This window comes from Anolis carolinensis, chromosome 4 (genome assembly GCF_035594765.1).
Source record: "Anolis carolinensis isolate JA03-04 chromosome 4, rAnoCar3.1.pri, whole genome shotgun sequence".
NCBI lineage: Eukaryota > Metazoa > Chordata > Lepidosauria > Squamata > Dactyloidae > Anolis > Anolis carolinensis.
The window spans coordinates 228,091,367-228,105,216 of NC_085844.1; the positions used below are offsets into that span (position 1 = coordinate 228,091,367).

The following is a 13,850-nucleotide window of genomic DNA, read 5'->3' on the forward strand; positions in this document are numbered from 1 at the left end:
ACCAAAACATCATGTTAGACAACACATTTGGCAGAAAAAGTAGTTCAATACGCAGTAATGCTATGTAGTAATTACTGTATTTATGAATTTAGCACCAAAATATCACGATATATTGAAAACATTGACTACAAAAACGTGTTGGATAATCCAGAACGTTGGATAAGCGAGTGTTGGATAAGTGAGACTCTACTGTATACAGAAATATAAGGCCTCTAGCATGGGACTTTATGATTATTCGACCACAGCTATTTCATTGGCAAATCTAAGGCTGCCATCTCCTGGCTATTTATTCAAAAAACACTATTTAAATATACAGTCCTGCAATAAATGAGATTTATGTTCAAGCCAATGCCTCAAATATGCTCACTTATCAGATAATGTTTATATTACTGCCTTCCTTTTCCAGAGTTTAGAACCGTCAAGTTAAAGAAAGTGCCTTTGTCAGCAAAAACAGGAGGAAACCCGTTTTAAAGTATGACAAGAGAGGAAGGATTGAATTGTTAGGAAATATTGGAGTTTATTAAATGCCCTATTTGAAGCCAAAATCAAAATATTCCTCTTCCACATGCTAGATAAAGAAAGCATAAAGAACTTATATATATGCCCAAGAATAGGCATTTTAGAGGAGACTATGGCTTTAATCTATTATGATAAAGAAGACAGGTTTTTCATGTCCCTTATTGTTATTGTTTTTCCTTGAAGAACATGGATAAGTCATTTAAGGCACTCACTCCAAAATAATGTTATTTCCTGCCTGAGATTGTTGATATATTTTATTACTTTGCAGCAAGTAATTTAGAACAAACTACCTGTGCTTGTGCTAATACTGATAAAATGGAAAACATTATATATACAACCATAATTTTAAATTATAATCCACTGTACTCTAGTTCTTTAAAAAATAACACTTATTAAAGGTTACTTAAATACTGAAAGGTTTTAAATAACGTGACATTATTTTCAATGAACAGAGAACTACTATGCATCTGCTAGCATATTGGCCCCATTTGGAAAAAAAATACTCTTTTTTCTCATATAGATAGCAACAGGTTCTAACAGTTCCTCCATTCCTGATAAATAAGGATAGTTCTGTCCTTATTTTTAAAAATCTGTTCAAATTGTAGGAGCACAGAGCTGCTTTGCTCCCTCTTTCATAATTCCATTCTCTTTTTTCTTAAAAAATATCTTTTATTGCTACCTCCTCCTTTAAAACAGTACACAATGGACCATTAGTTCAAAAAGTGTTAATTGCAAACCCTGAACTTTACAGTCAAAATTAAAAAGACAGTCTTGTATAAAGTCCCATGGAATGTACACTCTGAAGAATGAAGTTTGGTTTATACTGAGATGAAGTGGAAAACAGCTCCAGGAGGATTCCTTTGATGAAACCGAAGATGTGTTACTAGTCATGATTTCAAAGTGCAAGTGGGTATGTACATATAAAGAGTGTTTCTGAGGCTCCTATTCAAGGCCACTGGCCAACACTGCATTGGAAATGGGATGAAATTCCAAAACTTGGATAGGAAGATGCGCTTCACTTTGAATTTCCTTTGCTCATCAAAAAGTCAAAATCCACCATGCTCTGCTATCAATCCAGTTAATTCCTAACATTGCAGAGTTTTTGTTTTCCATCTGCTGTGACCATCTTCATCCTTCCTGATCTGGGGCAGAAGGTAATTTCTCAATGCAAACTGGAGGGGATTGTTCTTGAGCACCTCCTCAGCAAATCCAGAAATAGTACCCATGCCCACCTACATAATTCAGTAGAGATGAGTGGTAAAGGTAGTCTCTTAATGCACAGGATTCTCAAGAAACACAGAACCCAGTAACTTCCTCTCTCTTCTGAACTGAGCTCCAACAGCCATCAGATAGGGTCAGTGCTCAGGTAGCATCACACTCTGCTGAACACAGCGAGGACTCGGGAAGAAATTTCCTTCACTTTTATAAATCTCCATCCGCAGGTGGTTGACAGAGCCGATAGATTCTGCAAAAGGTTGAGAATAAAGGGTAATGTGAAAAAAGCAATGGTGGTGGCAAAAGAGCACAGTAAAGTAACTGGAATTGTTTCAAATGATCTCCATTAAAGGAATGGATAAATGAAAGTAATCTGCAGTGGAGTACTGGAAGTGTTATTGTTGCCGTTAACCCATCAACTCTCTCATAAATGCTCTATGGTATGAATATATCAAGCTGTCTAGAGCAGGGGTTCTCAAACTTTTTAAGTGGAAGGCCGGTTCATGGTCTCTCAGATGATTGGGGGGCCAGACTATGATGAAATAGTCCAAAATTAGGATTGTTGTTGTTGTGTGCCCTCAAGTCGTTTCAGACTTAGGTTAATCCTAAACCTAAAGTTTAGGACAGGGGCCAGGTAAATGACCTTGGAGGGCTGCATCTGGCCCACAGGTCTTACTTTGGGGACCCCAACCAGGCAAGTACTATTACAATTCATCCAAATGGCTGAAGCTTTCTACAGATTGAGTTGGAAGTCCTACTTCTGGTATTTTGGATAATGCAGGGATTCTCTGTGTGCAAGGCAGCCTCTATGGCAGTGGTTCTCAACATGTGGGTCCCCAGATGTTTTGGTCTCCAACTCCCAGAAATCCTAACAGCTGGTAAACTGGCTAGGATTTCTGGGAGTTGTAGGCCAAAACACCTGGGGACCCACAGGTTGACAACCACTGTTCTATGGTGAGGGCTCTTTCCACTACACTTAACATTGTATGCTAAAATATTTACCAAAAAGAAAAGAAAGAAAAACATTTCAAAAACCAAATTGGGTTTTAGGTCTGGCTTTGGCAAAAGTTATGAACACAAAAGGGTTCGTGCCTCCTCTCCAAAGTCTTTGAAATGAGAACAGAGTAAAAAATAAATTTTTCAATGATCTACATCTTTACTGGCATACTTTTCTGATAAAAAACAAATTAAAGCCAACATCTCAAAAAAAACAGTGCTGGTATATTTATTGCCAGGATGAAACTAGGAAACTGGCCAGCACTTAAGATGTGTCACAGCAACCCTGTTTTAAGTATAAGATTAGTACTGCTCTGTGCCCACAGGCCAAAAAAGGCAAGCACACAGAAAAAGTCTATTCAGAATCATCAGCCACATAGTTGGTAACCCTGAAGGATCAATGAAATCATAAAGGAGGTTGCCAAAGCTGGTGAGATGAGAGTGTTTGTTTAGAGGAATCACTACAGTTTTGTGCAATTCAATGACTAAAACCCATTTCATCATACAGCATTACAATGATTAAGAAGTGTTAAATATTTCTTATAAGCCAGGTGTAGACAAGAAATGGCAAAACCCAAGAAATATGCTCCCATTAGTTTTGCACCCTCTCGGGGTGAGAAGGGCGGAATATAAATACTGTAAATAAATAAATAAATAATGCCTCCCACTCTCTACCATCAAATTCACCAAAAACGTATTCTTTTGTATTGAAGACAAGGTGTTTAGGTTGAATCTAACTTGCATCTAAGCTTCTAAAAGTGCTACTGACCTCAAAATGAGGCATGTAAGCTATACATGCCTTGTTTTTAGGGAAAACTCTTTCAAAAGGCCAATTCCAGGAGAGTTAAATGGTCCTTGGATCACTGAGAAATGTCCTTTCCAGTTAAAGTTCACAGCAAAAGCATTAGCGCATGAATTAACTTTGCTTATTAGCTATTTGACTGGTAATCCAGACAGTCAGCACTCTTTCAGCATCTGATAATACCCTGAAAGTTGCAAGAAAACTAGTCTCTTTTATATGAAAAAAGCCTCCCCAAAAGGCTTAACAGGAAATGATAGAAGAACAGCTTATAAATAAACTGCTGGTATTCATGAGCACAGCAAAAGGCTGGCTTGATGTGTGTGTGTGTGTGTGAGAGAGAGAATGTAATGCTGAAAGTTTCGTTTCTGGAGAAGTCCCAGCTGTAGGCAGCCACCTACCGCGGCGCAGACTGTGGCATCTGATCCATCACTTTCAGATTTTTTGCAGAGATTTCAACCCTTGGTCCCTAAGGAAACACAAGATTGAATTGTATTGGCAGTACTAGAAGTAAAGCACTAATGCAAAAAGAGAAATACATGATTTGTATTTGAAAACCCATTAACTCCTGTTAGTGGTTTTGGAATGCACTCAGGTGATACATCAATCATCTGTGTTTACTTAATATGAAAGGACTCCCAAAGTGCTTCTCTCAAAAACATAAAAGGATGCAAACAATTATTCTCTGGGAATTTTCTAGATGCTGCAAGCAAAATTCTTTGGTCACTTTTGGCACTTTTGTCGTTAATTTCAATCAAGTTTGCTATTATCCATGGTTTCCTATTTTGGTAAGTTCAGGAAGGTGTCCTCTGAAAATAAGGGGGGGTCATATTGTCTGTACATTAAGCATAAGGATTTTTCTGCAAATATTTTGCTTAAACTACATGTTTACATACACATGTTTTAACCATATATTTAGCAGGATGATTAGTATTTGATATAGACATACTTTCCTACTTCTTTTTGGCTGCAGTATGTGATATAAGTATCATTTATAGTTTGCATATAAAACCCAAGAGCCTGAGCACACTTACTAACTTCATATCCGCTTGCAATTTAAAGAACTGTACTATAGGCAACATTTATATTTACTGGTGTGGTTTATTGGATCCTTCGCTAATACTTACTTGTTTTCTCATTATGTCTGTGGCCTGCATGATACACTTAGGCAAGAGCCCATGACTTCGAGCCAGTATAGCTGTTTGTTCCAAGGAAACACTCAATGTACACCTGTAAAGAGAACACAAAAATGCTGCATTAGGAAGTGTCATATCAACTGGCTTCAACTGCAGCACTATACACCAGATATAGACAATATTTGGCCCTCCAGATATTTTGGACTTCAACTCACAGAGGTCTGGGCCAGTGTGGTTGATGGAACTTTAGTTCCAAGCATCTGAAAGAACAAAGGGCCTCATGCAACTGACTATGCAACCTAAATTCTGTGGTGTTTACCTCTGAGTAAATATTAGAAACACAAATAAATGCCTATTTGTGGTTTCAGCAGAGTGAATTTTCATATTTCCCTCTGTGAGACCACTTTGGGAGTTCTAATTTAGAATGTTATTATTGAAGTTTATATGAAAATAATATTCTTAACGTTGGTTTACAGTCTTATCAATCCGGATACTATTAATCCTCACTATTAAGCTAAAATTATTTTGGCCTTTGTCTTTTCTTCTTTTTTATATTTCTTTGTTATTTTGTTAGGTATTCCCCCTTCATTTTGGAATTGAAGACTAAAATCTTTGCAGTTCAAGACTTATTCATCACAAAATTCACACCATCTATGCATTCACTGCACAGAAAATAATATTTCTCCATAGAAAAAGTTTCAGTGCAAAGAATTCTTTTCCTGCCCAGAAAACCATATGGAAATTAAGTCCCAAACTGCAAACTGTTCTTGAAATCTGTGCAGTTTTTGACAATTTCCTTAAAGGAGCAAGACAACCAATACATTTACACATTACTTTCTTGAGGAACAAAATGAATGCAAGATTCCACTACAAACTGGGAACTTTGGCATGAGAAACCCATATGAAATGGTACAGCCTGGAGACAGTTTGCCTCTAGTTCAGGGGTGGGCAACTTCCAGACAGAAGACAATCCATGCAGGCAGGGTCACCATCTTATTGCCTCTGCTACACTAGTTGTTGTAGCTTGATGGCAACTACAATGGCTCTTTGTAGTGTAGGAGAATACTAGAGTTTCCTTATATATCATAGGGCCCTTGAGACTGCACAATAGCAAATCAATTTTCCTATCTGACGCAAAAGAAAAGGATGAAAGAAAGAAAAAATAGCTCTGTGGACTGCTGTGGTTTCAGCAACTGACTCTAGATCAATGATTCTCAACCTTTGGGTGGGCCGCAAGAACAAAAGTCCGGTCCATGAACCTCCTTCCTCTTTATTTATTTATTTAATTTCTGCTCCTTTACCATTGCATTGGATAGACCACATCAGCTCTAGATTATTAAATATGGTTTTCTGTGGGTGAGCAGATGGCGACTGCTGGATGGCACATATTCTGGATCAGAAACTAGAGCTGATGTGGTCTGTCCAATGCAATTTTCTGAATCAGCACCCCAAATAACCAAACCAAATCTAAAGTTGACCAAAAAGTGATTCATAACCCTTTTGGTACTAATGTTGAATAGTGGTCCCTGGTCAAGTGAGCCCTGGTCAAAAAATGTATGGGACCCACTGCTCTAGATGGAGCCATAAAATAACGGTGTAAAGGACTAATATACATGGCCATGTAGAGGTTTTCGGGGGTATTGAATCTCTCAGAATCCCACCTGAAAGGTCTAGTCCAAAAAGTATTAACCTTTCCAAGCTTTCTTCTGAGTCTTAGTTACTTCTGGAAAAAAGAATATTTACCAGAGAGGGAATTATTATGTACAACTCTCACCTTTGCATCCCTGTGCCACACATTACAATCTGGCAGGCTCCAAGACGATAACAGAGTTCAGAGGATATAGGTAGCAGTCCAGCTCCTGCAATGTAACTGCTAGAATATCCAGACTGGCTGCCTTTCACGCTGACAAAAGATTTCATTAGTCTGCAAAGTTCATCCATGGCATTGATGGGGCGAATTAGCTGCAGAAGAATACAAATAATGCCTCAATAGATCATGTTTGCCTTCTCTATCTATTGTTCTTTCTTCTCACAGACAACTATGCCCAGTTTGATCCCTTACACTACACAATCATTCATTATAACAGCTTCCCGTTAACCTGTTGACCTCCAGGATTTGTTGGATAACATTTCCAAACAAAATGGCTGTGCTGATTGGAGAGATATGATTCAATACAACTGGAGGACACCAGGTTGATGTAAGGCTGCCTGAATAAACAATCAAGCCTGATTTGAACTTTTAGAAGTTATGGCCTATACCTGATAAAGCACCATCAGAAGCATTTATCATAGCTCGAGAGTACTCAACCCTATTTTCACAACTATATACATATGTAAAATGAAATAAAAGTTTCTGTACCTGATCGATTTTCACAGCTGTGGTATTAGAATCTGTAGGCAAGTTTGATCTCTCAAGGTAAAATGTCCTGAAATTAAACAACCAATAAATAATCTGTAGTTGCTAGTAATTTGTTCATTTCAAGTATTTCTTTTGATTCATTTGATTCATCATGCCCAAAAATATGTCAGAATTGCAAGAATTTTGGCATGCAGTAAAAAAATTAATAGTCTTCATAGCTTCTATCATAAAAATATTGATGTGTATATGATCTCCAGTTAAACAGCTATGTTTACCTGTTACAGCATAAAACAGTGTGAACTAGTTGAAACTAACCATGCCTATGTTCTTGCTTCTCATCCTCCTCTCATCTCTTATAGCCTAGCATGGTAAACAATCATTTTCTATGAAATACAAACTGGGAATCTGGTTTTTGTTCTGCTTATAAACCAGAAATATATCCTGGTTTCAAGTATTGGTTTGTAAGGACACCCAAACCCAAGATGGAAGCAGATGACCTGAGGTTTAGTTGTACTGCCCCTTCCTTGGTCTATTTATGTAGCCCCTGGACTCCCTCCACACTGATATTTTCTTTCCAAAAAACATGGAGAACTTGCTGCCAGAAGCCTCCAAAAGCTGCTAGAACAGTGGTTCTCAACCTATGGGTCTCCAGATGTTTTGACCTTCAACTCCCAGAAATCCTAACAGCTGGTAAACTGGCTGGGATTTCTGGGAGTTGTAGGCCAAAACACCTGGAGACCCACAGGTTGAGAACCACTGCTCTAGAAGGAGTGATGCTCCTTTAAAATAAAACTGTTGACCCTGCTTTCATTTTCCCACTTCTAAGGTTCAACATAAGCAGAATAGCAATGATTTTTTAAATATATATAATTTAAATTTTTGTCCAATGGTTATTAACAAAGGTCATTCCTTTAATGTCACCATACCTGAGTTTCCGATAATACTGCTGCACCTTCTCAAGAGATGTGGAATTAATTTGCTGCTGAAACTCCTCTAGAGACAAACCACCAGGCTGAGATTGGCCTTCTAGATTTTCGAGAGCTGTGAAGGTTTTCATGGAAAAGTGCATGTATTTGTTACATCTGTTTTTCTTTGTCTATCCCCAAAATTAATCTATAATCTATAATATGAATGCACACAACATTTTTGCACATACAGTAGTTTGCAATTGTCATTCATTATCAGCATTCATTATCTCCCAGCCAAGTCATCCATGTGGCCATACTTGATTGGGTATGGTGAGGCTTACAATCCAACAAGGCAGGAGGGCACTAGCTGATATATTATCTCAGCCTTGAAAAATAAAACAAGCCCCCAAAACAACCATTCATTGTGATTGACCTTATGCTTATCCTCATCCTGTACCTTTTGTATAAAGAACTTTCCTAATTACTTTTACCTGTCTTGATTTTTATAATTTAATTTCCCCTGCCTCAGTCTTCACCAGTATTCCAGTTTAATAATTTCTGACAGGACCATGAACTGGGGACATTGTTTATTGCTATCACACAGGGCTCAATTAGAGCCCAGTCTACTCTAATTACATCATAGCCAATAGCATTTTAAAAAGCCAGAGAAAAGAATTTCACCTGCACCTTTTGTAAAAAGCACCGCATGCAACTTCAGGCTTCCCCCATTCTGAAATCGGGACGGCAGTTTTGAAAGGTAATAATTGTCCAGATAGAAGATAACCTTCAAAACTTGTCGATTTCCTTCAACGTGATAGAAAACATGAGTATCTGGATAAAGACAGACAGACATTCAGGCGTGTTATAGGTGCAGAAGAAACACTGGGAGAAACACAATGACAAAATTATTGGAATTAAACTCCACTGGGCAACAGAGATATAGTAACAAAGAAGCTTCATGTATTGAATCAGAAGTCCAACAATTAAATCTCTTTCTTTCTCTCTCTCTCTCTTTCTCTCTTTTTCTTTCTTTCCTTCTTTCTTTCTTTTTTTCTTCTTTCCTTACTTTCTTATAGCACCTAACCTATGGCAGCTGGTGGCTTTCGTATCACTGGGGCAGTGAATCTGCTCTCGATGGAAATACAAAACATGTGTTTTGGGGAGAGCCAGAGTGGTGTAGTAGATCAGGGTTCAAATCTTTTCTCACCATAGAAACCTATTAGGTGATCTTGGGTAAGTCACACTCTTCCAACTTAAAAGGAAGGCTATGTTAATCTTCCTCTGTATGAATGTTATCAAGATAACTCCCTGATAAGTTCATTCCAGGTCAGAACACTTGACCAATAGAGTTCACCTCCTGGAGAGGTCTTTGAAAACCCAGAGTCAGAATTCACCACTCTACAATACAGGCTTCCCTAGTCTTTTAACATCCCACTTTCTAATCACTCACTCTTTTCATTGATATAAGCATAGCTATGTACTGCACTTTCAGCCTTTAGTTTGCTGTTTCGACCATGTATATTTGTTGCTGGCCCTCGTGGCAGAATGTAAGCCGCTCTGAGTCCCCTCGGGGAGAAGGGCGGGGGATAAATGCATGTAATAATAATAATAATAATAATAATAATAATAATAATAATAATAATGTGCTGCCTCTCCCCACTCTCTCAGCCAGCTTATGATCATCTAGTGTTCAATCTTGCATATGCAATCTAAAAAAGGATTTGGTTCCATTTTTCAACCATTTTCAGTTTTTGACAGTGCCCTGGTCCCTATCCTATTAAATAAGAGAGAGTGAACAGTACGGAACAATACGGAAACCTGCAACTAGAGGCTTCAAAGAAGTAGGCAAGTGGGATAAGGAAGCAGGTCTCATTTGGCCCACAGGCTCAAATTTCTTCATCCTTAACTTTAGACAATGCTCAGGAAACACAAACCACAAAATAAAGGAAAATGAGGCATAGACTTACTTGTTACAAAACCCTCATCCAGTTGCTTGAAAGAAAAAGTGACTTTGTCTAGCTCTGAGAGGGTGGCCTGAATATCTTCAAGCATGATTCGCTCTTCTTTCTGAGAGGAAAATAAACAGAAACACATGGATAGGGTCAAAGGATAGATATACTCATACCACACACAAATGCTTGTTTACTAAATCTGCAAAACTGTAGGAAGAATGGTGGATTCCTTCGAAAGCAATGTGAATCTTAATTGAAGATGTCTCCTATGATGCCATTCTAACTAGGAATATTATTCTACCTTTACCTTCCAAATTCCACTGGAGTTTATATGAGGCTGATAGTCCAGTCAATTCTATTCATTAAGATGAACCATTCAAGCACCAACCAAGTTAAAAAGAGATAAACTACAACAAAATCCTGATCAAACCTGATATTAGTTTTTTGTTTTTTGTTTTGTGTGTGTGTGTGTGTGTGTGTGTCAGGAGCAACTGGAGTTGCTTCTGGAGTGAGAGAATTGGCCGTCTGCAAGGACGTTGCCCAGGGGATGCCCGGATGTTTTGATGTTTTACCATCCTTGTGGGAGGCTTCTCTCATGTCCCCGCATGGAGCTGGAGCTGATAGAGGGAGCTCATCCACTCTCTCCCCAGGTGGGATTCGAACCTGGCAGCCTTCAGGTCAGCAACCCAACCTTCAAGTCACATAGTTAAACACAGTATATGTGTGCATGCACACAGAGACATATATATCTGTACAGACACACATATATGCACTCATCTGTATTTTTTTTGCAAATATATTTCTTTTCTTCCATATTTGTATCATAACATCAGGGCAGACTTTCTGTATGTATTTTGAGGTCCAGGAAAATGGCAATGAAGACAACATGGATACTTCATTTAAAGTACAATTGTTTGAAGGAAAATACCTTCGCAAAATAGGAAGTATCCATCTCTATGGAAATATAATTTTGCCTTTTTCCAATCCTGCCCCCCCCCCCCCACACACACACACACATTATTCTTCCATCCCAAACATTAAACATTTGTTTAACTAGGTTTCTGTTCCCCTATACAGCCTAGGTTTAATTCATGTGCTGATAAAATAACATTTTGCCAGCAGAGGGCAGAAGAGTAGACAAAATACTACAATTTGTATTATTTTCTACAATCTCCTCTACAACACATTTCAGATCCATTTCTAAGTCCAACCGGCAGAGACCAGCTTATATGCGGAAATAACAATGTTTATCTTTTTAAAAAAAGCTTTCTAGGATGTGTAGAAGCCAAGAAAGATTGACTTCAATAGGATAGGGACCAGAGCATTTAATTTAGGTGATTGCAAAGTGCAACCCTGAGGACAAATGAACTTTCCCCTCTCCAACTATATTTTTGTGGCCTTCAAAGCTCTCCTTGTTCCTGTCTCATTTCCACAAGATGAATCACATCTCCTGGAAGCAATTTAGCTTTGAAATAGATTGCAGTCCCCTTCTATCCCACATTGTTTCAAAATTATCATGTTTGGGGTTTTTTGCAGAGCTAGCAGTGGACTTCTTTCTTTTTTTGGGGGGGGGGAGGGGTGTCTGTTACTATTTTAGGTGTTTGTTTTTGTGTCCTAAAATTTGGGGCATCTTGCATGATCTCCCATCACCCTTGAACGAAGGGGCAAAATAATGGTTCTCAGTTACCCACATCCCAATAAAACCTGTACACAGAGAACACTTTGGCAGGAGGCAATTACCATATTGTTGTGTGCTTTCATGCCATTTCTGACTTACAGTGACCCTAAAACAAAGCTATCACAGGACTTCTCAGATTAGTTCAGAAGCGGATTGCTATTGCTTTCCTTTATGGCTGAGAGAGTGTTGCATATCCACAATCACCCAGTGAATTTTTACAAGGCCAAGCGAGGTTTCAAACTCTGGTCTCTCAGAGTTTTAGTCCAACACTCAAACTGCTATACCACATTGTTCTCAAATTATTGTTGTTAGTGTGGTGTACCTTCACATCATTTCTGACTTATGACAACCCTAAGGTGAACCTATCACACAAGGTGAAAAATGTTTGAACACGTGACATTGTCTGATTTGTGTCACTCCATTGCTTTATCTAGTTCAGTATGCTCTGCACAGGAAGCCCAATCAGTTGAAGAACATGCATGTGGCTCCGTTCGTGTGGCTGAGGTATTGATGGCACATATGGTTATTTTTTGTATGGTTATTTTTTAAAGAACTGATATCATTTTGTTTTAAAAGTTTCTCTTTCCCAGCCTTAGAAAATGCATTTGAGCAGTTCCTTGTTTTGGTTTTCATTTGAGCAAACTGCCACCCATGCTTACCACACTTGGAGAGAGTAAAGACTGGTAGTTGAACAACACCCCAGTGGCTGCTATCTGCTCTAGCCACTTCTTGCTGGCTTCCCTGCTGCTTTCTTCATACTCCCCATTGTTGTTGTATCTGTAGTTCAGAGCTCCTAATAACTGCTCTGAGAATGTGCAAATGGCAGCCACCAAGGCCTGGCAGAAAATCGCATCTCGTCTCAACTGCAGTTCAGGATCTGGGAAAGAGAAGAATCCCACATAATTAGAAAGAATAGACTAGAAGAGGTTTGGGCATAGAGACACAAGGCTGTTTGTGTGGCCCTCAACCCTCACATTCATGAACCACCCCCTTTCTGGGCAAAATAGAAAATGAATGTCCTATTCTAGACAGTAGACACCTTAGGAGTAGCAATTCACTTTTTAATATATTTGGAAGAACCTCCGTGCACTGCCTGATCTCTATAAATGTTAGTTTTTAAAACCAAACGTGGGCTTTAACTAACTTCCAGGGACTGAGGGGAGGCATTGTTGTAAATGTATGTAGCTCTTTAAAGGGTCTGGGGGAGAAGACCAGCAACTGGACCTGCCTTAGTTGGCCACCACTGAACCAAGATTCTGTTAGGGAATTACATTCACACGATCATGCAATTTAATTATTATTGCTAATGTATGTTTTTTCCCATATGGTGTTTTAAGAGATTATCCAAAAAGAGCATCAAGGAACTGCTTTACCTGTGCATTTCAGCAAGGCCAAAACAAGCTGATTCTTTCCATCTAGAAAGCAAAGGAGAACATAAGTAATATATAAATACTAATGTATAATTACATGATTCTTAACTAAAGCTACAGCTGAATTTTAGTAAGAGGTGTTGGAATTATAGCAGACTTAGAAATCACACACTGTAACTAGAAACTTTTCCTTCTTAATTCAATGAGCTGATTGTGGGGTTACGCAATAAGAAATATAAATTCCTGTACAGAAGTTCAGAGGTACATCTATTTTAAATTATATCACAGGTTCTAGCACTCAGCCCCAATGTTGGGGAGAGAGGAATCCAGGTTCAAGCCCTGACAATGCTTGGCTCCAATAAAAAAACCGAACAGTTCTATGATTCTCCGACCGGGGCAATTAAGTAAACATGAAAACGCTCTATGTTAATTTGACAGTGTGAAAAATTCCCCAATATATTTAAAGAATCCTTGTACTTTAATCCTTAGGGCTCATATGTACTAACATAGAGCTGCATGATGTTCTAATGGAAAGGGAACACATTGGACTTCTGTTCAAATTGCCCAGGGGACCAAAGGTCTATCATTAAATATAACCAAATACTCCTTGTCACATGAAAAAGTTCAGTCCTCCTATGTCTGTGCAAAGGTGAAGCCATTAAGAACCAGCTATTAAGAGCCATGCAAATCGTTTCATTCCTCAATGGCAGAGCCCATGATTCCCCTAATTTATTCTCATATAGTCCCATGTAAGTTGAGAAAAAATGCCTATCTCAAGCCTTGGAGTATTGCGGCCAGTTGGTGTGGATGAAGTTGTCCCATTGTTGGCTCCAAATCCAGATGGGCCACTGGTGTCACTCAGCTTTAAGACAACTTCCTGAATTATCTATGCTTTTAAATCCAAAATCAAGCATCATT

The 13,850-nt window shown here is 38.6% G+C and overlaps 1 protein-coding gene across 2 annotated transcripts in view; it reads right to left on the reverse strand.

The window, feature by feature from the left end:
• Positions 1-492: 492 nt before the first annotated feature.
• prex1 (phosphatidylinositol-3,4,5-trisphosphate dependent Rac exchange factor 1) overlaps positions 493-13,850 on the reverse strand; it is a 236,824-nt gene continuing 223,466 nt past the window's right edge. Inside the window, exons 31-40 of one of the 2 annotated variants that reach the window (XM_003220643.4) lie at positions 12,936-12,977; positions 12,222-12,439; positions 9,900-9,999; positions 8,620-8,763; positions 7,951-8,065; positions 7,025-7,091; positions 6,440-6,627; positions 4,657-4,759; positions 3,931-3,998; positions 493-1,984 (exon numbers count right to left, since the gene is read on the reverse strand). In XM_003220643.4, coding sequence (XP_003220691.2) covers positions 1,942-1,984; positions 3,931-3,998; positions 4,657-4,759; positions 6,440-6,627; positions 7,025-7,091; positions 7,951-8,065; positions 8,620-8,763; positions 9,900-9,999; positions 12,222-12,439; positions 12,936-12,977 — 1,088 coding nt within the window. In that variant the 3' untranslated portion in view covers positions 493-1,941. Of the gene's footprint in view, positions 1,985-3,930; positions 3,999-4,656; positions 4,760-6,439; positions 6,628-7,024; positions 7,092-7,950; positions 8,066-8,613; positions 8,764-9,899; positions 10,000-12,221; positions 12,440-12,935; positions 12,978-13,850 lie in introns of both variants that reach the window. The other variant, XM_062978916.1, reaches the window with a different exon arrangement.